This window comes from Micropterus salmoides, unplaced genomic scaffold (assembly GCF_014851395.1).
Source record: "Micropterus salmoides isolate LMB-PRFRI ecotype aquatic unplaced genomic scaffold, ASM1485139v1 Ms_hic_scaffold_1, whole genome shotgun sequence".
NCBI classification, from domain to species: Eukaryota; Metazoa; Chordata; class Actinopteri; order Centrarchiformes; family Centrarchidae; genus Micropterus; species Micropterus salmoides.
In genome coordinates, this window is record NW_024040040.1 from 44,808,931 (window position 1) to 44,833,537 (window position 24,607).

The 24,607-nt window shown below is 41.8% G+C and overlaps 1 protein-coding gene across 1 annotated transcript in view; it reads right to left on the reverse strand.

The window, feature by feature from the left end:
* Positions 1-210: 210 nt before the first annotated feature.
* The window catches only part of fam49bb (family with sequence similarity 49 member Bb), a 31,335-nt gene continuing 6,938 nt past the window's right edge, over positions 211-24,607 (reverse strand). Inside the window, exons 2-12 of the mRNA XM_038730399.1 lie at positions 23,236-23,323; positions 13,771-13,853; positions 12,540-12,661; positions 11,588-11,693; positions 7,559-7,698; positions 5,989-6,066; positions 3,048-3,164; positions 2,883-2,962; positions 2,661-2,787; positions 2,511-2,581; positions 211-994 (exon numbers count right to left, since the gene is read on the reverse strand). Of these exons, the coding sequence (XP_038586327.1) occupies positions 931-994; positions 2,511-2,581; positions 2,661-2,787; positions 2,883-2,962; positions 3,048-3,164; positions 5,989-6,066; positions 7,559-7,698; positions 11,588-11,693; positions 12,540-12,661; positions 13,771-13,843 (978 nt within the window). The 5' untranslated portion in view covers positions 13,844-13,853; positions 23,236-23,323 and the 3' untranslated portion in view covers positions 211-930. The remainder of the gene's footprint in view (positions 995-2,510; positions 2,582-2,660; positions 2,788-2,882; positions 2,963-3,047; positions 3,165-5,988; positions 6,067-7,558; positions 7,699-11,587; positions 11,694-12,539; positions 12,662-13,770; positions 13,854-23,235; positions 23,324-24,607) is intronic.

The following is a 24,607-nucleotide window of genomic DNA, read 5'->3' on the forward strand; positions in this document are numbered from 1 at the left end:
CCAGTAGTTCAGCTCATTTCAAAGAAAATAAACTGCCTCTGTGAGTGTGTCTTTTTAATCAGGCTTTGAGATCTTAAACCTCACTGCCTGTTTTGAGGTTTGAGCATGGGAAAATGTAGCTCACTGCTTTTCACAACAAACCTTTGCAACTAAACTTTCTCTCAGCCTCCTGGAGACGACAATATGAGATAAAAGATGAAACGAGGCGAATTGTAGAAAACAAAAGTTCTCCATTTAATTTCTCCAGCCACAACATACTGTCCATTTACAGTACAGACTCCAAAATTTAATTTGATTTTGCACACATCACAGTTTAAAGTTTTCAAAAGAAAAATACAACACAACCAAAAAGAAAAAGACATATGCACAAATTAAAACCTATAAAAATATACAAACAGTACTCTTAAATCTCATTTCGACAAGTACCATCTCAATAACAAAACATTTAATAATGCAGAGCAGACAAATTTAACTGAACCATTAGTTTTCTTTAAATAGAAGGGAAACATCATTTTCATCATGCAGAGGATGTAATATTAAATAACAAATCAAACAAAAATAATATATACTTCTCTATATATCTCTCTTTTAAATTTTCAAGTCAAAGCACTCCCGTCCCTTATATAGGGAAAAACAAGTTTAAAAACACCAGATGATCCATAATGCTTTCATTAGCTGCCACTGTTGAATGGCCTTGTATCGAAAACATTACATCTCAGCAACATCTTTTTGGCACAGAAAAAGACGTTCATAATGGCAGTAGCATTTTGCATTATAAAAGAGGGCCGGAGCTGTAGCTCTTTTTCCGTTATAAAATTAAAAAAAGCAGAAATTAAAACCCAAAAACATTCTGTGCACCGACATCAGTCAGGAGAGTGGCGTCTCCCCCCAGCAGGGTGTGAGGCAAGCAGTAGCAGCAGCAGCTTGGTCCTACTGCAGCATGCTCTTGATAGTCTTGTTGGTTGATTCATCATTCAGATGCTTGGTTGTGTACCTGCAGGTGAGAGAAAAAGAATTAATAAATCAGTGGCTGCACTGCGTCTCCCTGCAGATCCAGAGGTGGAAGAAGTATTCAGTATTATAAGAAATATGTACCTATCAGTATCAAAAGTATAAGTACTCATTTGGCAGACAATGCCCACTATAACTGATATATATTATTTTATTGTTAAATACTGATGCATGAATGTGTAAGTAGTATTTTAGTGTTGAAGCTGGTAAAGGTGATTACTGATTAATCTGCTGATTATTTCCTAAAGGAAAATTAAAAAGGAAATGCCAAAATCATTTACTAGAGCACAAGGTGACACTTGTTTACGGTCATGTTTGGCTAAAACAAGCTTCAAACTGTCACATCTAAGAAGCTTCAGAAAATATCAAGCATTGCTGCTTAAACTGCTAATTTGATTATTCAAATATCAAAATAGATGATTTATTTTCTGTTGATTGACTAATAAATTCATTGATGAATCGATATAGCTCTAGGGGTTGGTTTTAACTACTTAATAGGTAGTTGGTTCCTAAACTAAGGGCACAAGATAAATTTGAGGGGTCATAAGATGATTAATAGGAGAGGAAAAGTTCAGCAACACAAATTTGTATTCCTGTTGTTTTTTTACTTTTCCCTAATTTTTTAAATATTGGATCATTTGACCTCTATAGGCCTCAAACTGCTATTTAAATAAAACCCATCTGATGAGAAATCGCTCTTTGATGTGACTGCTAACAATTCCAACTAGAAGCAGCCAAAAAATGTTTGGGAACCACTGGTTAAATCTATAATTATGTAATTTATAATCTTATCATATGTTTGTTATGTAAAATCTTAATCTGTAAAAAGAAACTAGTAACTAAAGCTGTCAGATAAACGTAATGGAGTAGAGAGTAAAACGTTCAACTTTGAAATCTACAAGTAGAAGTATAAAGTAGTATAAATTGGAAAAGTAGTACCTCAAATTAAACTTAAGTTAAAGTACTAAAATTCATGTATTTAGTTACTTTCGGCCACTGTGTACATCTACAATATTTTGTCATCCTCTGTCAGATCAGAGATGTAACTGCAGAGTGACCTCATGAGACCGGGTAGCGCCGGCGTAGCAGAGAGAGCGAGAGAGAGAGAGAGTGAGAGAGAGTGAGAGAGAGAGAGAGAGCGCGCAGAAACTGCCCCGTCAGCTCGAGCAGCTGTGAGTGTTGGGCAAGGCAGGGTAAAATTTGGGGGACTGTAAGGGGACAAGGTGTCAGACGTAATCTTCCTTTCTGGAGAGGCTTCGACGGCCAACTCGAGTCTCGCACAGAGGGCTCACAGCTGACCGAATCCCCGCTGGACTATGCGGAGAATGAGTCACTGTACTGAAGGGAAGTGAAATAAACCGAGAGGTCGGTATCATTCAGCTCACAGCACGAGCAGCCGCCTCCTTTTCAATGACAGCTAGTGCCAGGCTGTGGCTATAATCACATTACACGCTGGGCTGTAGGGGGAAAAACACAATTTGATTTCTACATGAGCTTACCTGAGAGCGTTGAGAAGGCCTTCGACGCTGTTCGGAGGCTGATCTCTGAGGACTTTGATGCAGCCTTTCATCTGCGGACAAGATACAGGTTGTTAGCTTTATACAGCAAGCTGTGAAGTGGGACAGAGGAGGGAACATGGCTGCACTCACGTCGATTTTGGATGACTTGGCAAAAGCTCCAACGGGATGGACGTAGTCGTACAGGATGATGACCCCGACCATCACTCGGAGGCAGAAAGACACCGTCTCCTCACTGGAGAATCGGCTGCGGTACTCCCTGAAACGCCAGGAAGTGTCAGAAGGGGAGGTTAGACACGTGAATATAAAGAGCAAGAACAGAAGCAGCTCTTAACAACGCAGGAAGTTACTCACGGCGTTTCCAACATGACTTTACACACACTCGCCATTGTGCTCAAGCAGTCCGTTGTGTTCTCGATCGGCAGGTTCTTGTTCTGTGAGAAGACAAAAAAGGAATGAGGTGGTTGCTTTCACGTATCTGTTCAAGCGTCCACTGCTTTTCTCCCGTCAAAGCCTCACCTCGGATACAAACTTTGTTGTGCCGTCACTTAATGTTTTCAGCATGGGCGTGGCATCGGCGTAGAACAGAGATATCCGATTGGCCAGCTCATTGTTGACTTCATTCTCACCCTCCGCCTAAAATTCATTAAACATAATGACATTTTATAGTTAAGTTCCTTTACTTCTTGCATCTCTTCAGGTCAAAAGTCAGGATCAGCTACTTAACAGAGACCCTGGACACTTATCTGGATCTTATATAACTAATATCCTAAATTCAACTGACTAAAATAGTTTAGTTTTGTAGGCTATGTGAGAAGCATGCAGGAAGAAAATGTCCCATTGTGAAACTGTACATCTCGTAGTGAAAACGTGGGCCTTGATTGACCTTTACAGATATAGTTCACATGTTCACAACATAAAGAAACAGGGCTTCTCAATGTACAGAAAATCAACCCAAAGCAGTCCGTGTCACACCTATTATTTTATGTAGGAATATATTTTCTTCAGTTTGAGCATTTGCGTGCGTTATTGAAAGGTCCACATTCTTCATAGAGCATGTGACTCGGGGTGCAGACCACCAAAGCTGTCTTGTTGAATGTGTTACATACAACGTTTTGACTTCTATTTCAGTTGGTGTGTTGAGCCATCATTGTGCTGGACTGCTCACCTCACATAAAATCCATATGCAGACCTTTAATAAAAACATTTAGCCCCGATATGCAAAGTAGGAGATTTGTTTAACTAACAGTTTGAGAGTCTGTGTGGATGTTTGCAAAAATAAAAATATTTTTCTTCCATGAGACAGATGAGTGACATCTCTAAACTGCTCTACAAAAGGTTTTTACAAAGCTGGTGGTGTCTCCTCTATACTGTGATGAATTCTGTTATTAAAATATATAATGAGCTACTTTCATTTGAAATATTAGAAGTTTTATTTGGCATCAAACACGTTTTCATGTGGCTCCAATAGATTGTGAATTATTAATCATTAAATAAAGTCAACACTGGAAAATAGTGCTGTTGCTGAGCCCTGCTGCTCCTCCTGGTTTCCTAGCTGACTAACTCATCCTGCTGCTTTTAAAGTTTCAGACTGAAAACACCTGGCGGGTAACAAAGAACAAGGTGTCTCTTCAACAGCCTGTTCTAAATTTGTCTGCATATTTAAATAATAACAATGTGTCCTGCCTTTATTTTATTTATTTATTTATTTCATAAGACAGAATATGAGTAATCGGCCCAAAATGTTCAAACCAATTCACTGTTTTAACAAATGATGACACATGAGCTCAAAGACTTTTTTTTTGGTACCGCAGGGACAGATGTGTTTCATCTCTGCCGTCTGAATGATTCAGTTGTCTGAGTGGTGACTAAATTGCTGCTGCTGCTGCTGTGTGAGACTGAGCGTCTTTCAGCAGTGACGGCTCCTAACGACAACTTGTCTGGGCCCATTTGCCTAATGGCACATTCTGGTTTGGGGAATAAAACCTCCTGTCAGACGGTCAAAACTAAGAGCAGTTTCAGTTCGTTCTGCACACGCGGGAACACTGAAATCTCACTATTTCCTGCACCCAAGTATCTTTTAGATGCCCTTGAAGCCGCGTTATAAAGATGTATATCTGTGCAACGTGCATGATATAGCAGAGTGAATGGGTTCTTGAATTTAATATCTCCAAACCGACTGTCTGTAATCAATACAGGAAACATCCTATAACACTTTGATAGTATTGAGTGAGCTGCTTCCTTTTTATAGCACTTAAGAAAATCTATTTGAGGTTTAAGGTACACTGACAGGTCTCTGACTTTTAGTTTGATTATACACCAGTGGTTTGGTTTATTTGGTGCACACTAAGGAATAAAGAAAATACATTATTGCCTTTTAAAGCTGTATCATATTGATGTAGGGAACTCATTGACTGGATAGTTTTGGCATCAGCGCTACATGGATCCATGTGGGGAAATCAATTTCTGGTGACTGAAAGCAAGTTGTGCAGCACTTCACTGCCCCTTATGCACTTTTTTAAAATCTTTTCCTGATCATTATTTATCCATGAGCTCTTTGTGCCATCACAGAATTAAAGCTGCAGTCGTTAACAATTGAACATACAATGCAAAACCTTCCCCTTCTCTCTCGGCCCAGGGCAGAGTGCCCCAGTCGGTTATTTCCCACTGTCATAATGGGATAGACTGGAACTGGACTTAAAAAATAAAAGTTACAAATATATTTGTGAATGCACACTACTTTGTTGCAAAATGCAAAAATCTGAAACTCTGACCTCTGTTAGGGGTTTAATGGTCTTAATAGATCCCAGAGTGCATCATTTACTGTACAGACTCCACATTGACCTTAAATTAGGCGTTTCATCTCTAAAGGGTTCAGGCCATGATACTGATTTGGATCAGTTTCTGCCGCCACGCGCTGTTGCTCTACACTTTGTGCTTCAAACTCCATGAAACTCCCCGTGGGGCTCTGACTTCATGTTGCGAGACGCTTCCTGCCGCACTCTTCCTGACACCCAGGGGGCTTCAACAGTTTGCAAACTTCATCAATCATTCCTGCTTTCCTACTTACTCAGTCTGAACTGTGCTGAGATAATAATGAGAACTGATGGCCTGAGTATAGACGAATCATGATTACGCATATTTTTTTTAAATTTGACCAGGGCTGGCACCATGGCAACATTGAAGAAATACAAAATTACAGACTGCTTGAACACTTGAATTAACATTTTCTTATTAAAAGAAACGCATCAGTCATCTCTGCTGAATCTATACTACTCTTGTTTGCAATGGTAGACGACTACCTGTAAATGTATACTTCATTGTTAAACATACTGTTTTAGTGGTCATGTGAGCCATTGTTAAAATAAAAACATTGATTTAATGCACTTTGACAAAGTAGTGTTTTCTTTAATTAAAGAATCCCCACCACCCTGAGAGGAGAGGGACAGAATGAGCTCACCGGTACGTTTTTGATCCGCATTCGACTCAAGGTTCTCCTATAGTAGCTGAAGTCATTCTGAATGGCGGGATTTGTCATCTGCAAAAAATAAAAATAAAAACAAGAGAAATGCATCTTAATACAGAGAATGAGAGACAGGGCGAGAGCTTCACTGCATGTCTGTAGGTGGCACAGCCTGCAGCAGGACATTCAGTTCTGGATCAAAAAAGCCATCATCATGACAGCATGCTTTAGCTAACAAGGCAGAAACGTAGCTTTGGGGGGAAAATGACATAAAAAGAACATGGATACAATTACAATTTTATTTGCTGAACTGGATTTGAATCCTCTGACACTCATCCCCCCCTTTTACAGCCACATCCCCGCTCATCCTGTCAGGATAAATTTGTTTTTTTTCCCCAGTTTGAGTCGGGCTGTGCATCAGCACAGTTTGTGACAAGAGGGTCAACAATTATAAAGCTGACAAAAAGGTATAAAGGGTCTCATTAAGAAGAGGCAAGGTTAAAGAGGACAGAGGACAAGGGTAGGCTTACTGTCCGATAGTTTTTAAACTTACGGACTCAGATAAAAGCCACACGAGTCAGCTAACAAAATATAAATCATCTTGTTTCACCGTGAAGCCGAACTGACCCCTCAAAAACAAGCCGGCCAACCAGAGAGCTCCTTTCAAACGTCACCACCAGTGAGAGCTCATCATGTGGCTAATTATCCTCATTCCTGTATGAGCCTGTCACAGTCAAAGCTGCACAGGCAGCATGCTAATCCCGCTACAATAGACTGGTACTCAGTCTGTGTCCACTGTGTGCACCAGGAGAGACAGGCTGCTTCACCAGGGAGGGGCTGCAAGCCGCACAGACACTTTAACTAGGTCAGAAGCCTGTGCACGGGTGTGAAAGATTGATGAATAGGTCTGGCATGCCACCTTGTACCCCCTACCTTCATGTTTTTATCTCGCCAGCCTGGGTAGTGGGCACTAATTGGGACGTCGCAGCAAATCGCCTGGGGGTGTCGGTTGTGTGTTGTTGTTTTTTTTAAGTTTTTGTATCTAAGGAGCGAGGGTATAGGGGAACCAGTCCACCCACTGTCTAACCAGATGAGTGCTCACACAATTATGTTTTTGACAATGGGCATTCAACCGACACCCTCGCTTTATTCCTGGTGTTTTTCTGGGTTGCACATAAGCAATTTGTGTCTGAATTTAAGCCAGATGAGTTACTGAAGATTCCTCCCTCCATCATTTATAAAAACCTGCCACATTATGCAGAACTTGGCTCAGGACAACAACAATTTGCAGACCCTTATTAGCTATTCCACTGACATCCACTGTATTATAAACAGCAGAGCAGTATCAGGATTCTAATTAAATGCTAATCATGTGCTCACTGGCTGCAGTCTAAAATTGCACAGAGCTAAAAATCCATTTGGGGGCATCAGCAGTTTCTTCGGGAGGCTAAGAGGTCCGGTTTATATCACAGGAAAAAAGTGCAGAGTTTATATTAACATCTAAACATGTTTTTTGGGGTTTAACAGCAGAGACTGACACAATGTGTTGGAGAAATAAGAGTCGTACTTTAAGCTCATCAAAGCGCAGTGTGAAGTGCAGGATCTCTGCAAATTGCCTGGCCAACGCCTGCTCCCGCTCCAGGTGCTGAGTGGGGTCGTTGTACGTCTCGCTGGTCAGAGCTCTCAGGAGGCTGTGCAGCGCCGCCTCTGTGAGGGAAATAAGAGATACTCGTTGTGTTAGAGGTGTAGCAATTGGAGAGGCTGAAGCACAAATACCATTAGCCTTTTTGTGGAATAAATAATAAAATAAATAAATAAAAATAATGTTTCACATTCAGTTTTTTGTCATTCAAGCACCAAGTTAACAGCTGAAGTATCAGCAAAACATGCAAAGATGGAAAGGAGAGAAGAAATACTGTGTGTAACATGGAGAGGTGATGAAAATTCAGCAAATACGCATCACTGAGTATTTGCTGCTATTCACAACATAATGACTTATTTTTTGGTTAAAACAAAATAGTTGGTGATACATTTTCAGTTGATTGAGTAATTGATCAGCTCTACAAAATTAAAATCAACAACAACTTAAATAACCGATGAATTAAAGTTGTCACGTAAATCATCTGTTGCAGCTTCTCAAATGTGTAGATTGTGCAGTTGTTCTTGGTTTTAAATCATTATATTTGACTTGTGTTTTGCATTTTGTGAATATTTCTTGACATTTTATGGACCAAACAATTACATAACTGTCTGATCGCCAGATTAAATCAATAATAAAATAATAATTGTTAGTTGCAGACCTTGAAATGAGAGATGCAAAAAGTGATGAATCCGCCAAAATGTAGAAAAGTGCTGAAACAAATTGTCAATAAATCAAGTGACAACATTAAATTAACACCTTAAATAACTCCCTAACCGTTGAAGTCATTTATGAAGCACGAATGTCAAACATTTGCTGGGTCCAGCTTCACAAATGTGAGGACCGTTACTGGAAACTGAACAGACTCGTGTTGTAGATAGTTATTGGACAAAACGGGCAAATTGGAGACGTCTGCTGGAGCTCTGAGAATTGAAATAGGACTTTGACCTTTTTGCTGTTTTATGGATTGAATGATAATTTGTTCAACAGGAAAAAAAATCAACAATCGATAATGAAGATTATCAATAGTTGCAGCCCTAATGCATAATTATTTTGGTATTTGTCAATGTTGTAGTCATTGTATTGGACTTATGGTGCATCACACCAGTTAATCTTAACTTTACAAGGCAGAACAGAAGCTTCCTAAAGACTGCTGTGTGTGTGTGTGTTTTTATTGATAGAGCGATTTTATTTATAGATCCCCAAATCACACATTTGCCTCAAAGACCTTAATGATCTTTATGCTGTGTGACACCCTCTATGACCCTCGATACAGAAAAGGAACACCCCTTCCCCCTCAAAAAAAACTTTATTAGGAGGGAAAAAACAGCAAAACTCAACAGAGCTACAGAGGAGGAATCTTTCTTCTACATGTAGTGTGGTCGAGGCAGCTCTTAATTTTCATCATACGAGTTAGATATGTGAACAGTGAGACAGATAATGGGGCAGCGAGGGTGCCCAAACTGCCCAGGGCCCAGTGCCAGTTTTGGGAGGGGTGGGGGGCAGAGAGTGGGTTTGGGGAGCCAAAAGGCTTTCCTGCTCAGATGCAGATGAGACATGGGACTAATTATCTCATTGGCAAGAAATAGGGGGGAGGGGGAGAATGGGATTTCATTGAAGCAGGATTACACTCATTGTTTTGACAGTAAGTAAATACAAAGCCTGTGCCATGGCTTGACACAGCATAGCCACAGACCGATAATTAAGCATGCATGAGGAGCACCGGCAGGGAAAGATTAAGTGAAATGTAGTTAACAGCTCCCAAGAAAGTAGTAGTATTAAACCAACATGTCTTGTTCACCCTGTTTAAAAAAAATGAAAACCTTTAAAGCCCAGAAGGAATTTTTATTTATAGATGCAGAGGGTGTTTAGACTTCAGTCTAGACACAGAAGAGAGGCTTCAATAATGACATAACCCAGACGACCTCAACATCTGATGCAATAAGTCTGCGTCGCACCAAATGAGCACTTTAATAGTTGTATTTAAGCATCCTTTACAATTCTTGTTGAATACATACAACGATGAGCATGCCCACATAACCCAGAAAAGGGCAGATTCAGATAGCAGTCTACTTAAGATCGGTGTATGGGGACTTTTAGAAGACGGACAGAGTGCTGTCAGTGCAGTGCAGTAAATTGCCATTCAGTAATGACTTCCATCTGCTTGGGCCAGCATTTGCAGCGAAGCGGCTGATTAAAAATGGCCTTAGTAGTACACTCCCCCCCCCACCTCCCTCTACATCCCAGTCAAAACAGAAGTTTAGATGGAGCCGCTTTCAGGCCTTCAGAAATGAGCCACTCTAGTATGTCGGGAAAAGTCGGGGCAGGGCAGGGCGGGGCGGAGGGGGGGGGGATGTCTGATCTCATCAGGTCATGGCAGAGCGGGCAAGCAAAACGCGGGCACATAGGCACTTTCCTTGCAGAGAGGGGAGGGTTAGAGACTTCAGTCTGGTCTAGACACTACAATGTCAGACAGACCAGACTGACTCCAGATCAGATCAGTTTCTTTCAATAACAGAAAAAAACCTACAATCTATCAAAAATTATTCTAAGCCAGAATATTGTTCCGTCGACAACATTAAAATGTTCAATGCCAGAAGTCTCTGTTCATTTTTACTGCCATGTAATGAATGTTTATTTGGGGTGGGGGGGTGTTTCTGCTGATTTTAAGAAGAAGAATTTATATTTTTCTATGAGCAATGTTCACAGAAAGGTTTGGTGCCAAAGAAAGAACTACTAGTTTGAGAAGGATAAATCTGTCTTCATGTCATAGGCTAAGCAAATTAATTGGCCAAACTTTTTCAACTCTCTACAAACTATTTACATAAATAATTAAATTAAGTCGTTCATCAAGCAAAAGTGTCAAACATTTACTCATTCCAGTCTCAAATGTAAGAATTTTGTAGATACTTATGATATGTTTTATATTTCTGTAAAATTAACACTTAGGGGTTTTTGGCTGATGATGGTACACAACAAGTAATAGAAACGTTGGATTTTAGGTTGTTTTGTAGCAAGAAAATCTATATTGTTCTGTCAGAAATGTTAAATTTAAGTCATATTCTGGGTGTCAATGCAAGAACAAGCAGCTGGAGCAGGGGAAATTTGTCCCTTACATTCAAAAGCAAAGCTAAATGCATAATCTTCCTCCCATAACATGTTCCATCCTTGGTAGTCTGCGGCTCGCTCCACCACCCTGTAGTAAAAGGACTTTCAGCTTCATGCATCTCAGACAGGACAGCAGGCGGCCGAGGCCAAAGCGGCCCCTGAAGCCTAAAGTCAAGGCAGTGAAATAGAGCAGGAGCCGAGGCTGGGAGGTGGCCTACTTCGTTACATAACAGCCTTCGCCAGGCTGCCGCCGCCCACTGCTTCCATTGACTACCTTCTCCACCGCCAATGGGATTATGGAGTTTAGGGCGTCGAGGCATGGCGGGCTTCACCTCCCTCCCCCTTCAGCCTCAGGGTCATAAGAAGATCAGGCTGCAGTAAAGCCTACTCCCCCTTCCCCCTGTATCAATGCTAATTAAACAACCTATAGCCCCATCCCACACAGAGGTCAGCGCACAGTGCAGCACAAGCAGCATGTTGAGAAATGCACGGCTGAGGGGATTCTCAAAGCATGTTTATATAAGGCTGGGGTGAATGTTGTTTGCGTGTCGTATGTCTGTTGACTTTTGCAGCTCAGCAGTCAATATTGCAGATTCACATGCAAACAATTAAGGTCATGTATGGCAGTTGTGTCTGTGGGGCACAACTATAAAAAGACCTTTTACATAAAGCACATCTGCTTTCATCCTTTGGTAGTTCTTAATATTAATGTTATAAATTGCACCAAAGTTAATGACTTTATTAACTTATTTATTTCACACTAGGATTTGTTTCACTTAAAACCGTGTCAGTGTGAGCTTCAGTCTGAGAATAAGAGTGAGAATAAGGTTCCTGTAGACCGATACACACCTAATCTCTGGGAGAACTCATAAAACTTCTTCAGTCTCCCCACCAAGGGAACCACAGCCGCCCACGCCTGCTCCTGTAATGCCTCATCACTTGGATTCTGGATCGCCTGGAAATAGAGATATATAGATAAAAGTTTGTAAGATTTTCTGAAGGTTCCCAATTTAATACATTTTTAATGGCGCCCATAACTGTGTGTGGTGACCCTTATCTACTTTACACATCCATCTGTTTACAGATGTTAGGGGGTACTACTGCATACGTGAAAAAGTTATATAGAGTCACAGACTTTAAGTTTTACAATGAACAAAATCTGTGGAGTTAGAAAGAACTGATGTTACCAGACTTCTGTAGCTTGCTCCTATTTGTTTGAGGCTAGCAGCTTGAGGCTACTAGCATCACACAGCAGAATCTGTGATGTCTGCAGTGAAGCTGCATTGTGGGTAATGTAGGCAGCAGTTTTGATAAGGAATAAAAAAGATGATATCTTTGGTTCAATTTTTTATTCCTGAACTGTACATCGTGACTCTTAAAAAAAAGGAAAAGGTCCTTCTCTTTCAGATACAGGAGATTGTCCAAATTGTCACCCTGTGCCCCTGAGCAGTTTAATAACCTGCTTATTTGTAGGCAATAGAATGCATTTGACTCCACCTTCTTCATAAACCACCATCGTTCACTTAAGTCAGAATTGATGATCTACTGTAAGAGCCTTTTTATTTTATCTTTTAGAGGGTGGGATGGTCAAGAAGGCAAAGGCAATAATATACCTGATAAGAAATCATAAGAACATCGGATCGAGCTACAGGTAACACCTTCACTCCTCTCGAGCTCTTAATAAAGCCCTTAAACTCCCCCTTTAACCTAATGTTGCATTCCTTGCACGCAGTAAAAGGCAGTCCTGACTCTGCAGCTCTATGATCTGTCAGTCGGAGGTGGATATTTGTATCAGGTTTACCTCTCTGATCTCCTGCCCTGCTCCCTTGTACGCCTGCAGTTCATCGAGGACCCCCTTCGCGTCCTTCAGCACCACGTCCACCTGCTCCCACACCTCCCGCTCTGCATCTGTGGGCTGGGCGTCTGCAGAAAACAACAACAACAACAACAAGGTCAACACGGCAAATCTGATTGGTATCTAATCCATAATAACATACAGTGAAAAGACAGCTCAAGGAACTATGATAGAAAGTTTAATTTCTACTTTAAATTATGTAAATGACAGTTCACTGAAATAATCCCATCTTTCCACTGCTTCACATTTAGTTTTGACGCCACCCACTCTCCTGGCTGCGAGGAGCAAAATGGAGCAAGATGAGACAAATGAGACAGGTTATGCGCACTCCTGTAGCTCTGTAAAAACTCTGGGTATAGAGATGGTTCGGTTTCAGAGAAGTGGCAACATTGTGAACCTTTTCCACCACCTGAAGCAAGAACACCTTGCCAAGTATGATGACTGTAAACTCCTGCTCTCCTGCAGAAGAAACACCTAACACACAGCTCATATCGGCAGCTACAGTTTAGCCTTTTTACTTCATACAGCATTTTTTTATTTTGTATTATAATTTATTCTAATTTAAAAGTCATCAGTTTTATATTTGGTATGAGCCTCCCTGAAGTCTGATTTAAAGGCGTAACAGCATTTTGAAAATGCAAATATATTGCTGAGAATGTGATATATTTGGAGAGAACTTTACAATACTGAGAAGTGTTGCATTAAGGTATTTCTTGGATATGCACTTGTGATGTTCTTTAATAGAAAAATCACCTAGAAACAGGCTGAGCTGTATGAGGCATTGTTTTCTCTAAAAGGTATGACTGAGTTTCTGGCTTTGCCAAGTGTGAGCATGCAACAATACAGGATCAAGCCGTGTTCAGGGGCCTTAGGCTACAAGGCAGCTGAACTTCAGCGCTTCATATTTGAGGAGGGGGCTCTGCTGCTACTCTGCCCTGATTGATATTCTGCACACATTCCAGCGTGGAAGAGGCAGGTTGATGGAAAGTAGCAGAAGCTCTTCTGGTGGATTTGGTTCTTTTGCCGTTGGGAAGAACATAGTGAAAAAGATAAGCAGGGGGGTGAAAAGACTTCACCCCCTACTTTAAGAGTTGATAATGTTATGGTAAGATATTCATGTGATCGATATCAGCAGAAGGAGCAATTACTTTTAAAAAAAGAAAAAAAAGAAACTCACTTTCAAAATCGAGGAAAAAATTGGGCTCCTGTTCCAGATCTGTGCAAGTCAAAACTTTCAGTAGGTTCCCCATGTTATGGTACCTGTTGAGAAAAAGGGAGGAAAATCAGTAAATGAGAAGAATGCAGCGGTAAAGTGAGCAGGTGGACACCCGACAGTATCCATGACACCTTACTCCCGTTCTGCTTCACTGCTCTGGTGCCCGTGTGAACTCAGTGGCGCCCCAGATGTGCCCACTGCTCAGAGACACTAGCGTTCCCCTTGGACCCCCCCCCCCCCCCAACTTGCCATGTGTGTGTTTCCTGTGCCCAGGCTCCTAACAAACCAGATGTCAAACCAAAAAAAGTCCAAAAATAAAAAACTCAAGCATTTTTCTGCTTTGTTAAGTTTCTTCCCAGCAATCGCTCGCATTTACCGGCAGTTGTATGCAAAGTAATCCATTTCACGAGCCTCCACAGGGAAATCAAATATAATCTATGCTCACATCTACACGTGAAGCAGTAGTTGTCTGCTGCACTGGGACACGTCCAATTAGACTTTTATAAAGGAAGCAGTCACACAGAAACATAAGAGGACCTGTTACAGTTGTTTGTATGTGAATTACACCTTGTATGTGACACTTTCAAATTCACTTTATCATTTCTGCAGAATCACCACGTCTTCAGTAAATGCCATGCAGTGTCTTTGTCACAGGAGCTGAAACACAACATCAATATTTAACATGCGTCAGTAGCGTATGTGGCACAGCAACAGACCCAGGCACTGCAACAAAATACAGCCGTCTATATAATGTTGTAATAAATATATGCATTCCATGACTCATGTTGAGAGTACCACCGCAAGAAATTATGGATTATAAAGTTGAAATTATCGATAGTCAGCAATTATTTTGATCATTGATTCACCGTTCATTTGCCAAAACGTTCTCAGGTTTCTGCTTCTCAAATGTGAGAATTTGTTTTTCCTTTCTCCAATGCGACAGTAAAATTACTATTCGGGTCGTAGACTGCTGGTCGACTAAAACAAGGAATTTTAAGCTGCACATTTGCACAATTTTAAGGTTGGAGCACTTTATAGGCAAAACTGTTTATTAATAAAACTAATCAGCAAATAGATCGATTCAGCCTGAATGTTAGCTGCAGCCCTACATTATTTTATCAATATTTTTGTCTTGACTTTCGAAGCCCAGTGACCTCTTCGATTGTTTTCTCTGACAAAAACAAAATTATTAAAGACAGGGAAAAGCAACAGATCCTCACACTAGAGAGACTGGAATCCGCCAATATTTACCTTTTCAGCTTCATACATGAAATTCATCGATTTCAACAGTTTCAGCAATAGATAAGTGTGTGGGAAGAAGATATGATCCTGTACCAAAACCAAAGTAGGGGCTTAACCACTTTGCACTGTGTAAGTGAATCCCATGGACTTCTAAGCAAGCTACAAACCACTGCTACACAGCACCTGCACTAACACAGTGTGCTACTTCCTGTCAAACTTTCACACTTCGTGTTCGTTGTTAACAAGATTTCAGTACTGCACAGCATGATCTATACGGCTGGCAGCTGCATAATTGGTCCAACAACCGTGCTATATTACTGTACTTTACATGTACTGGTAATGCACACACACACACACATATATACTGTGTATCTATACTCAACATACACCTCCACTGTGACTTGTGCAATGAGAAGTGACAGCCTTGCACACCTCATCTGGTTTTCCCTTTCAGTCTTACAAAGCCCACCTTTCTCAAAAGCAAAAGGTCAGACATATGACAAGCCGGAGATCTGTGGCAGTTTGTAGAGAGAAACAGCGGCAGGATCCATCGACGGACACAGATTTAACCCTTGGTGACAGAAGTGGACACAGACTGGATGTACTCTGAAGGAGGGTTAATGCAAAACAATGACGTGGAAGTTAAACTTCGACAGGCAGATGTCAGCTGAAACGAGTGACAGGTGAAAAGCCAAAATGACCGAGGGGGGGGGCAGGCGGTGACAGGGTAAATCACGCCACTACAGGTAATGCTGGGAGACAGGGAGGTGCTGCGAGAGAGCAAAGTACACACTCAGCAGTCACGAGCAGAGGGTTAGATGGAGTGGTTTTAAAATGCATGAGATGCAGCAGGAGGGGTGAGGCGGGGTAGGCATCTTGAAAACCTAGCAGTGGGTCATGTCCTTACTTAACTGAGTAACTATTAGTGATGAATGGACAAATTTACACAAAGTACACAAGGATTTTATTTCTATTAATAGATGTTATTGTCAAAGGAGCGAGCAAGGCCTTTGACACGTTAATGTTTCCTCAGGTTCACTTTGTGTCACAACACACTTGACTAGGGTGAGACAATGAATCGATCGACAAAAGATTCATCGGCAACTATTTTGTTTAACGATTAATTGGTACCTTTTTTCAGCAGAAGGGCCAAAAAAAGTCCGGTTTTAGTTTCTTAAATGTGAATTATTTGCTGGTTGTCTTGGTCTTCTATGACAGTAAACTGAATATATTTGGGTGTGGATTGTTCTTTGTACAATACAAGACATTTAAAGATGTCTTGACTAACCGATGAATTGAAAAGTGAGAAAGCAGATTAGTCGCTAATGAAAATAAATTATAGTTGCAGCCCTTGGTGACAATTTTACTTTTGTTTTTCATTTACAACCAATGTATATTTACACAATTTTATCCAACATCAGCTTGCAACGAGGACGATTTTTTTATTTTTTTTTTATACTATAAATGGAATAAATTTTTTCCTTATATTTACTTTAAAAGCCCCCTAAAAAACTGTCAGTCAGTCGACCCAGTGACCACCTGCAAAGACCCACCTGCCTTGTTCAGCCTCGTCTTATTACCCTCCGCTAATGTGACCTGAATGTCTGACTGTGGCAGTACCGGCGCCTCAGTGGCAGTCGAGGAGCAACACCTGATCCAGCCTCAGGAGGGATGAGAGCTGCCCCTGACCTCGCCCTGCTGGATGATGCAGGCACTGCCCATCCTCCTCTGGTCCTCTACTGCCACCTTTCAGCCGCTCAAAGGGCTGAGGCCGACGACCGGCAGTGGTGCCAGGACTCGCTGCTCCCCTGTGCTGCTTGAAATGAGGTCATTTTAAGGACGGGGATTTGCGTGGCTGCATTTCAAAAAGTCCAACAGAGAATCTTCAAGCGTACCAGAAAAAGAGCCGATTAAATGTTTACATTTTACAGTTTGTGTCTTACTCTTCCACTTAAATTTCAGAACAATTTATGGATTACATAAACCTAATTAACTAACTTTGCAGCTTATGTGGACGTCTTATGAGGACAAGCATCCCTTTGAAGATGCATTTTAAACTGTGAGTAACTGGTTGCTTAGTGATAGCACAGTAAGAGAGAAGTGAGAGGATGAAGTCCTGGCTGAGAGTACACAGATACTGTATCAGACAGAGACTGAGGAATTGAAGCCCCCCTTCCCTCAGTGGCTGTAGTCCTGGCATGTCCTGGGCGCCATAGAGAGCCCGACGACAGCCTTGTTTTTGTTTTGAACCCCCCCACTGGGCCATCGCGTGCTCACAGCGAGGGAGGGAGGGCTGCTTCTAAGGCTAGGGGCAGAATCTGACAAGCAGGAGCCCGCGCAGCTCTCCGATTGGCTGAGCTGATCTACCCAACAGCTCACTGTATCCATGGAGTCAAAAAAAATTTGGTGCCATTGAAAACATTGCAGCAGCCAATCAGAGGTGAGCTCCGGGTGAGGCGTGAGTACAGTAGTAGTAGGACTTGAAAGCACATGAATATATTAATACAGATGAGGTAATGCGCCAAAAACAGCGGATTAGTCGGAGAGCAAAGTCAACTGGAGACGATGGAGAAATATTTAATTCCACTACTGAGCACTTAGTGATTTAATGTGATTGATTTTTGCAGCTCAGCAAATATGCATTATCATCATTATTAAATGAAAAAAATAATGCAAAATCCAATCATACACTTACAATTATGAACCAATTATTGATTTCTAATTGCAGCTGAATATGAGGATACATTATTTTGCTTTGATATAAATACAGGTATATCAATAAAATGTTAAAATGTTGGATATATACTGGCATAAATAAGCATCCCAAATATTTCCAGACTGCAGATGGTGCAGAGGTTATTTAGGTAAAAACACCAAAACAGTGCCACGCCCATGCAGCAGCCTGACCTCTGGATGGCACGGCCTTTTAACGTCTCCCAGCTCCGTGCCTCCCCTTTAATAAGCACACCGAGAAGCAGGGCTCAGCTGAAACTGAGCACTGCGGCATCGGCCTACAAAAACAGCTCGGGGGCTGATGGCTTGCTAATGTAAGGGAGGGATAGTGCTGACATTCCACTACTCGGCTGCAGCATGAGGATCCACGTGCCCTGCCGCTTTACTATGGGAGGAAAAACAACGCCCTCCCCTCCCCAACCAGGCGCAGGCACGGCGCGGAGCGTCACGTGGGCTCTGCCGTGGAGAGGCTGGGAGCTTGCCTGGCCTGGGGTTGGGGTGGGGGTGGGGGTTGGTGTGGGAGAGGCTAGCAGTCTGGGATTATGTGGGTCTAGAAGGGAAAACGCACATCTCATTTTTGTCCCTGTATGACATTTAAGTGAAAAAAGCAACGCAGGTAAGGAATCATGCTTAATGTTTTTGCGTGTGTGTAAGGGGAGGGATTGTGAAGCGCCACACTGCAGCAGAGGCCAGCAGAGCTAGGCAGCTTTAAACTTGACCTAGATTCCCCGGGTGACACGCCACATCGCATTAGCCCACTCGACCAGACCTGGACCCGCCGGAGCTCGCTGACACTGCCCCGACTCGACAGGCAGAAAATGGGGGAGCACTTCCCAAATGGGGCTGGCATGTGTCCCCCCACCCCCCAATTCGACTTCTCCTCACCCCGGACCATCTCCTGCTAATCCAACTCAGCTGACTACAAATGGCTTATGGGTCACATGGCTGAACCCCCTCTCTTTTCCTCATCGACATTTGTTTTTTTATTTATGGGGACGAACTCGATTACCTTGTAGCCACGCCTCTGTATTGTTGCGCCCGCGTAAACATCAGCTAATGCCCCCCCTCACCCACATTCTGGCAAATCAAAACAAACCTCACAGGAGGAATCATTACTACTGACGGTAGATGAGGTGACATCCAGTATCAGCTGTCTCCTCTCGCTCCCGCAACCACACAGGCGGCTAAAAATATTTCCCTCCCCTAAAAACAACTGCTATAAAGCCTCCTGCATCAAATGACAGCAGCCGTGATGAACCCAATCAGCATGAATGGAAAGTAACATGTGAAACCGGCAGACTGTCCAGAGAAGCATATCAGAGGATGAAAGTGGGAGCGGCTCAGCCTTGAATAAGCCCCTCTCTTTTGACGGCACCTGATGAAAGTTGGAAACCATGGCAACACGCACATACACAAGACTCAGCTAAAAAGGCGTGCTCCATTGAAAACAAGCTATATGAAGAGGCTCTCAGCGGCACTCTTCAGTCACACCAATACAACACCAAAACACACACTGAGGGCCTGGATTGATGTTAATTTCAGATCAATCTATTTAACTGGGGGGAAAAAAGGCAGCCAGACTTCCACACAACACCTATATGATCATCTCAAGTGGAGATGCTGCTCCACATCCCAAAAAAAGTCCCCGCTATAAAACCAGTTCATGATGTTTGTATCAACTCTTTGATTGTCTTCTCCATCCGCTGAACATCTACCCCAGAAGGAAGCCCACCCTGCCCTTGAGAGTCCTCTGACTCCTTCCTAGGCTGTGTTAGGAAATCATTAAGGGGGGGGGCATATTGAGTCACTGTCGTCGGTCTAAGCAGCACCTCCTTCTGGGCATCTGCCTCCCAAACCCATTCAATCACAGATCTCCCATTCTTCTGCTAAAGCAGCCCCGAACCATCATTACTCAGCTGACCTCCTAACTGTGACTCACCGACATCACTGCATTCTTTATCTGACTCTGTCAACACTCCTGAGCATTCAGGGGCGTCAAGCCTTACATAAGAGGTTGTTAAGCCAAAACACTGATTTAAATTGAAGAAATACAGTTTCTCCTTCAATATTTTTTCCTGCTCAGTATTGCCCTAACAGGATTTTGGGTGGGGCACAGTGGAGGGTTTTGGAAGGATGATAAGTGTCAGATTGAAGACTACCAGCATCCTCATCCAGTGAGAGAGGACTGCCATCTGGAGGATGAAAATAGTCATACACACAAGAAGTTAAATGCTTGGAAAGACCACTCCCAAACCTTTTTTCCATCACATGCCAGGAATGCTTACGCTAATATTTACAAATGCAAATGAGAAGTGACAGCAGTTTAAACATTTTTGTAGAGAACTATCACATTTTTTGGTAGAAAACACTAACAAAAAAAATTTATTTCTAACTCAAGGCTTCCTTGACACTGACACCTGATGTAAGAGCGCCATCCAGTGTTCACATACAGCCATTTCAGGGTAGACGCTCATCTGGTAAAACACATAAAATTAAAAGGGACATTTCTGCAGACTATATGTTAATGCCATGTTTCATACTAATCTGCCAGACACTGAGGCTTTCTAACACGAGCGTCTGCAGGGGAATGATGGCAGCTGGACATGCTCCTCCAGGGGAACCTGGGCAGGAAGTTACACAGTGTCTGCCCGCCAGTGGCATAAATAATAGATAACGGAGGAGAAGCTGGGAGCTTTTAGCTGACATAACAAGCCACTCTACATATTACACCCACTCAGACATATCATCTCAAATGACCTGTTCGGCGGGTGGAGCCGAGAGAGGCTGGAGCGTCTTCCATATGCTGAGTCAAGAGTGGAGCAAAACACTACTTTATCATGCCTCGTAGTTTATTTGATTAAATAGGCCAAAAATGCTATATTTTATTGAGTATAATAATGGGACATTTGCCGTTATTAAGAGACAAATCAGTGAGTTGTGAATCCCTAATTATAGAGCTATAAATCTTAGAAAAACCTTTGTAACCTATTTTCTGTGCACAATTCTTATGTAAAATACACACAATTCATAGGTATAATATACAGGGTACACAGTATAACATTACTAGCTTCACCAGCTGGGGGCAGTATTGACCCAATTATGATCATGGCAACAGCACAGCCAAGAAAAGCTTCACCTCAGGTTACTTCACCACACCTCCCCCCTGGCTTAGCAAGGCTAATCCATCCTGAATATATTCACACAAAACTCTTCGGCCTGCTGCATTAACTCATCTCCATTCTCCATTTATAATGCAACACGTCTGCTGCTCCCCTGTACTGCCACAGGGTTGTGTACTGCATGCTAACTAAAACAGCTTGCCATTCAGGCTATTTTAGTGAATGGATCCGAGTCTTACTAGGGCACCACTGCAGTTTGGCATTAGTCCACACACAATACACAAACACACACACACCTCACAGGTCTTTCATGTGGAAATGCTTGAATGTGAACCCATATATGGACCACCTGAGGCTTAGTTGTCAAAACCGCACGGCATTCCAGTGCCAGAACTTAGCCAATCGAATGATAGCAGTATGTCATGGTAACAATCTCCAAGGAGAGAAGGATGAAAATACAATGGGGATGGGCAGACATGCAAGCAGGGGAGAAATGATGGGAAGTGAGACAGGGCGAGGTGAAGAAAGAGAAACCTGACAGCAAAAACAAAAAATAGTTCCTTTTGTGGTGAAGGAAAATGTGAGCGAGGAAGACGAGTGAAAAGCTGCACTGAAACTACACGTTAAACTATATATACTGGTCTAAAATGAGGAACATTTAGGTCATCTGCAAGACCTCAAAGTAACCTCTAAATGTAAACTATTAAATAAAAACAAAAGACACGTCAAATACGAACAAGAAGTGGTGAGTCACATAAGAGCTGCCAGTTTGTCATGTGCGCAGATGCTGGGCAGTGACCCTGCGCCCTGTAATTACATAAACACTCTTGCCAATGGGGGGGGGGCTCTACAGGAAGCTGGGAGCACCTACATTACTCAATTCCTTTTTATGGCCCACAATGCACTTCATTTCCTGAGCCAGCATTACACATACACCCACAGCACGGCACATTAAGACTATAATAGGCACAGGTGCACCACAGGCGGTCTTACGTAATGACATGTCTACTGTGTATCAGAGCACCCAAGCTGCTGCGACCACAGTTCCACCACAATCATGTTTAAACCTCAATAAGGTAAGGGGATGGTCACTCAAAAATATGCTGTTAATTTCATTAACATAGGTGATTACATGAGGAGTTTATCTAGGTGAGTGTGCTTTTTTTACCCTCCACCCAACAACAGCAAGCTGGAGGCTAAACTGTGCAGGAAAACTGAAAGTGTTGCACTTACTGAGCTGTGGACCAAATATACATGTGGTGCGAAGTTAAAGCGCAACTCAAGCAACATATATTCGAACACTTAAACAACAGACACAACAGTCGGACAATTTTCCCTCCAACATTAGCATGGAAATTATCACCAGTGGAAAGACAGAAAGGTTACTGACTCAAATACCATTTAGAGAAACGCCTCTTTTTATTCAAATTCCTCCAGTGTGCACCATAACCCAAATTGGTTTGAAACAATGGGAGAAATTCAGACACACAACCACAAGCCTGATGTAGAGTATTTTTCTTTTCTCGACAACCTGCTTTTCAAGTATTGAGGTCTACTGACATTAGGATCAGATATAGTTATGTCCATGTAAACAAATAACTGCAGATGGTAATCTGGTGTGGAGAATAAAAGCCTACAGTATGAGAAACGGTCAAACTTTGCATTGACGATTATAATACAGATACACAGCTTGTAGACTTGTAGAGAATTAAAAGGATAAGTTGGCATTTTTACAAGTCTTTAATTTCTGATCATACTTTATAAGATCTTTCCAATGCAAGAGATAAGGGACAAAATGTACCGTCTTTTGCATGGACAAAACAAGCACCTATAAAAATGTCCACCAAGGCCACCCTTATTAAGCGTGCATCATCCAAAAATAGTCTATTTAGTGCAAAAGTCCCTTTTTTTTTTTTTTTTTATTCCCTCTTATTGTACTGCATATCTTTGGAAGATGCTCACTTGACTGCCTCATATTAGCTTCTTTGAAAAGGCGTTCTGTAGATTTTGGAAGTGTGTTAGGTTTCTTCACAGCCAGTATGGAGAGGAGTAATTGTAACAAAGGCCAATAACCACATGTACGTACATATAAAGATGTGAGTATTGCTTTAAGACATAAAAGTTAATTGTGCAATAACTCTAAGTCATTCTTCAAACACAAAAGCCATACATTACTTAGTTGTAGCCTCTCAGTTGTGAGGATTTGCTGCTTTTCTTTGTCATTGGCTACAATAAATAAAACATTCGGCTTTTGGACTGTTTTTGAGAATGTTTCCCTATAAAATATGCCAATTCTTCAATCTCATAAGTATGACTTGGTACGAGGACTTACAAGCAGTGGAGCTGTCTGACTGTCAGGAGCAGGGAGGCCTGGCCTGGCAGGTGGCCCCGGGTGAAAGTCCTCCAGCAGAGGTCAGCCTCTGAAACACAGGTCAACAGTAACAAAACATCAACAAAGGTGTAAAAGATCTAGGGTCTGACAAAAAGGCGATTTTAGGCTCTCATGTAAGGGCTGACAGCTTGAGCCAACCTATGTCATTATTACGCAAAATGAAGCCCTAAAATACACAAATTTCTAAAAAAAAAACAAACAAAAAAAATAACAAACTCATTTCCTCTCACTTACCTAAAAAAAAGAACACCTGAAAGTCTGCTTTCTTTTGTGCATTTTCAGTGGAACAAATTACACTTGAACACCACAACAGAGGTGCAATCTCCACTCCATTATAAAATACTTCAAGAGTATTAATAACATTGATGCCTTCTTACAGTAAGTTTTCTTTTAAAACTAGGTGATAACTCACTAAAATCACACAAAAAGGGACCAGAAAGGCTACAGATACCATGTTAAGTATGCAATAACAGGGCTGTTCCTATGTCCTAAGCCGCGTCACAAGTTTTTTTTGTAACAACATGTAACAAATAAATGCACACACAAAGAAAAAAAAACACACCACTTCCTATTGTGCAACACTTCCTCTGATTCACTTCTGGTTTTCTACAAGGCTTGCTGCCACCTCCCGTAGATTTCTACAAATTAACTTAATTTAGCTCACGTTTACATCTTTTCATTTACTGAAGGCTTGTCTTGAAAAGTCAAATCAAAAGTTATTATCCAAAATGTCAGGTGGTGCTAGAGGAAAAGTGATGGAATCACCAAAGTCAGCAGTGTGGAGCATGAAATGTCCGTACAAAATTTCACAGCAATCCAACCAATAGTTTTTGAGATATATCAGTCTCGACCAATCAACTAACCCTATAGTCAAGTTGCTGTGCTAGCGGGGCTAAAAAAAGGCTGAACTTGAGCCTTCCATCTGCTGTCCATTTTTAATTATTAACATGACGGTGGAAAATGACATACATCAGTACCGTGCTATTCAAAACATTATTATGCTGGTCAGGTTTGTATATAGGAAACAATCACCTCAGTGCTGCTGTGGGAAAAGACCCACATGATGAGATCATCCTGAAGTGGCACTGTGTCTGTGTGTGTGTGTGTGTTAATTTGCTTAAATAAGAACCAAGTCATGGGAGAAGATGAGTAATGGCAGCAAGTTAAGGTTTGTGAAATCTGAAATTCAATACCCTTAAAAGTATCCTGAAAGAAAACTACACGGCAACGTAACTGAACCAACAGTGCTCTATTCCCACAGGATCAGAGGCAATAAAACAATCGCTGCTCAAGTGTAGTTTTCCCTGAACTA